The 3,218-nt window shown below is 36.5% G+C and overlaps 1 protein-coding gene across 1 annotated transcript; it reads right to left on the bottom strand.

Annotated features, from left to right (window-relative positions):
* Positions 1-523: 523 nt before the first annotated feature.
* On the bottom strand, positions 524-2,160 carry s100w (S100 calcium binding protein W). Its single transcript, XM_084090054.1, has 4 exons — positions 2,028-2,160; positions 1,599-1,643; positions 1,320-1,462; positions 524-968 (listed from the first exon to the last, which is right to left on the bottom strand). The coding sequence occupies exons 3-4, from the start codon at positions 1,458-1,460 to the stop codon at positions 789-791; spliced, it is 321 nt and encodes a 106-aa protein (XP_083946180.1). The 5' UTR covers positions 1,461-1,462; positions 1,599-1,643; positions 2,028-2,160; the 3' UTR covers positions 524-788.
* Between the last annotated feature and the right edge of the window lie 1,058 nt (positions 2,161-3,218).

Raw genomic sequence — 3,218 nt, forward strand, 5'->3', positions numbered from 1 at the left:
TGACAATTTAAACATGCTGTAAAAAATGATCTGTTGGGTATTTTGAGCTGAAACTTCACATACACACTCTGGGGACATCAGAGACTTATTTTACATCTTGTGAATTAGGTTTAATTATCTAAACGTGCTCTTCCCGAGCTTTGTTAATAAAACATCATTTAATGATTCAGTCGTGTGTTTTTGAGTGTGGGGTGAATTCAGGTTTTTTGTCCCAATTTATTATTATTTTTCACAAGAAGCATAACATGCAATAACTGACATAAATATATATTTATATAATGTATTTTACCCCCAAAATGTGATATGACGTAAATAAATAATATAACCCCCCCCCCCCCCCCCCCCAACATACACAAATAATTTAATATTAAAATATAACATGCACTCATTGATTTAAATAAAGTTATTTTGAGCAGATTTTACAAATAATTAGCCTATATGTGATATAATAAATGCAATAATTGGTATATATTATGTCATATAAAAACTAAATGAAGAGAAAAAAGTGAGAAGTACACATGAGTGATCACAAGAGGGTTTTATTAGTGTCCACAGAACTATAAATTACACTTTTGCAAAATGTCTATAAGTAAAATACTGTTCGTTAGAGAGGACAAGCATTTTGCACAACTCTGTCATAACACCATTTTCTATTGTGCCATACTGTCACTTTATATTACACCATATAAAATTGTTGGCAACATTAAAAAGCACAGTGTGCGACACTGAGAGGTACTTTGGGACCTTATAGGAGGCATGTGAGAAAAGTGTGTGAAGGACGTGTGTGTTCACTTATCCTGACCCCCTCTGCCCCTCCCTCTGCTCTTTTCTTTGCCATGCTTCTTCATATAGTAGGCCCTGGCTAGACCAGAAATACACTGACTGAATTCACGGAAGTTCACTTCTCCATCATGGTTCTTATCCAGTTCTTCCATCACCTCCTTAATATTCTCTGGATCCACTTTATCCTGAGACAGACATAGAGGGAGGAATGTCAATCCTGTTATTACTTAGGCTACATACCACTCATAGCTCCAAAAAGAAAAAAATGATGAAGGGCAGCAGTGCATGAGTTTCTAAAAAGTATGTTAGCAAAGGAATGAGAGCAGGAATGAAGAGCAGGAATATTTTCGAGTTTCCATCATGCGTGTTACGACTTATTTGGGTAAACGCTTCTCATGCCATGTTGCCATAATAAGCCTTTCCTGCACAACACGTTTTGATTTGTTGCAACATGTTGGAGGTTTTCACTTCTCCCAACCAATGACTATCTTTCTCAAAACGTCATCTTTTTTTCTATGCATCTCTCTCATTCTAACCTTAAATTCAGGACTGGTCAGTTGGGCTTTAATAAGCTGTCCGAGTTCAGCATTACTGAGCTGGGACTTCTTCTCATCTGTTCCTGCATACTCCTCAAACACCTCCACTATGGCCACGATGGCTTTCTCCAGCTTAGACATGTCTATGAGAAAGAGATTCATGAAGTTCACTAATGCCAGTCAGAACCTCTTCATGCACATTTATCATCCTAAAGTCACCATAAAGAAGGTATATGGCCAATGCAAAACAAACACATTTATATTTGCTGCAAGACATACCCACACAATGATGGTCTGCAACTCAGGAATGCAATTTAAGCTGCACTGTGAAGATACAAAGGGTCTGAATGAAATGAGATTTTGAAGAATGTTTTTGTCAGTACAATAATAGCCAGTGGGTTCCAATGTTTCTTTATGTTGGACCCAACTGACTTTCATTGAACGGACAAAAATAATTGACATTTCAAAAATATCCTCTTCCGTGTTCCACAGAAGAAAGAATTTCATACAGGTCTGGAATGACATGATTGTGAGTATGACAGAACTTGAATGATATATCCCTTTAAATAAGACTTGAGTTAAATAACAAGAGTCATGCATTAAATCCATCATAGTGTGCTGTAAATTCCTCTAGACTGTTTCTAAAATCTTTTGTATCTATTTGCACTTTCTTTTTCTCTTTCTCTCTTCTTATTTTCTTGCACTTACCTCAGTGTTGTGGTTCCAGAGAAGTTATGCAGATGTTTTGTTGGAGTAAATCGTCTGCTGCTTTTAAAGCACAGATTTTATTTTCCATAGCACACACATGCACACACACGCACACACAGTGGCAGGAATGATTCATTCTTGGGCTATGTAGGATTCGTAGCACGCCCAATCCAGTCTGATGAGTCTCATGCTTCGTAAAATAATACATGGTTATGTAATCTGTTACACTTTTTAGATTAAAATATGATATTCTGCTGTGTTTTACTATGGTTATGCAATTTGATTACAGTAAATAAACAAAACAAAAAAATGATTGGGGATTTCCCAAGTCAGACTGCATGGGGAATCTGAGTCACAAAGGACATGAGTGACTCTTTCGCTCTCTCTTCTGGGTGTTGCCCATTGTCCTTCCTTCCACGTAGAAAATTGTGGAAGCCTGAACTAACTGGTCTCATGCACCCTGAACGCCATAGTTGCATGTTTTTTTTTTCTGAAGTGACTGCATGCCCTTTCTTTAAACATTCTTTTAATAATGTTTCATCTTCAACATTTAGGAAAAAGCTGAAAGACTCATTGTGTAGCTATGACGTTGTTGGCTATATTTTCGTGGAGGCTTGAATCACAAGCTTCAAACGAAGCTTCATATTTGCAGTAAACAGAGACACACTTATCCTCTCTAAATCTAGTCAGACATCAAAGAATGCCTGATATTTGCAAAATGGTAATTTTTTAACAATAATGAAGCCATCTGCAGACAATAATGCATGCAATGGTGCACAAAACCATACTAGACGATGACTGCTCATCTTTATGCTCGGTTGTGGAGCAACAGAATTTCCCTTAAGCTTTTCATACATGACATAAATACAAAGACACTGACTCATCATCCAGTGTCGTAATATAGTCTACTTTTTGGAGACCAAAGTAAACAGCCAGATAAACAGACACACCCTTTCTAATTAACTTAACCAAACATATTTATCATATATCTTCCATCACAGAATCTTTTTTATATATTTGCAGAACATAACAAAGATGATAACACTAACAGCAAAGTAAATGTCGGTGAATGTAAACCCCACCAAAGTATTTTACTCTAACCTCTGAGAAAAACCTTTAGGCTGTGGAGTATTAAAAAGAAGGGTGTGTGCTTTTAAGTGTACTCTATTTAGCCTAATTATCTTTTGTTCA

Source organism: Abramis brama (assembly GCF_963993115.1).
Source record: "Abramis brama genome assembly, chromosome: 17".
Lineage (NCBI taxonomy): Eukaryota > Metazoa > Chordata > Actinopteri > Cypriniformes > Leuciscidae > Abramis > Abramis brama.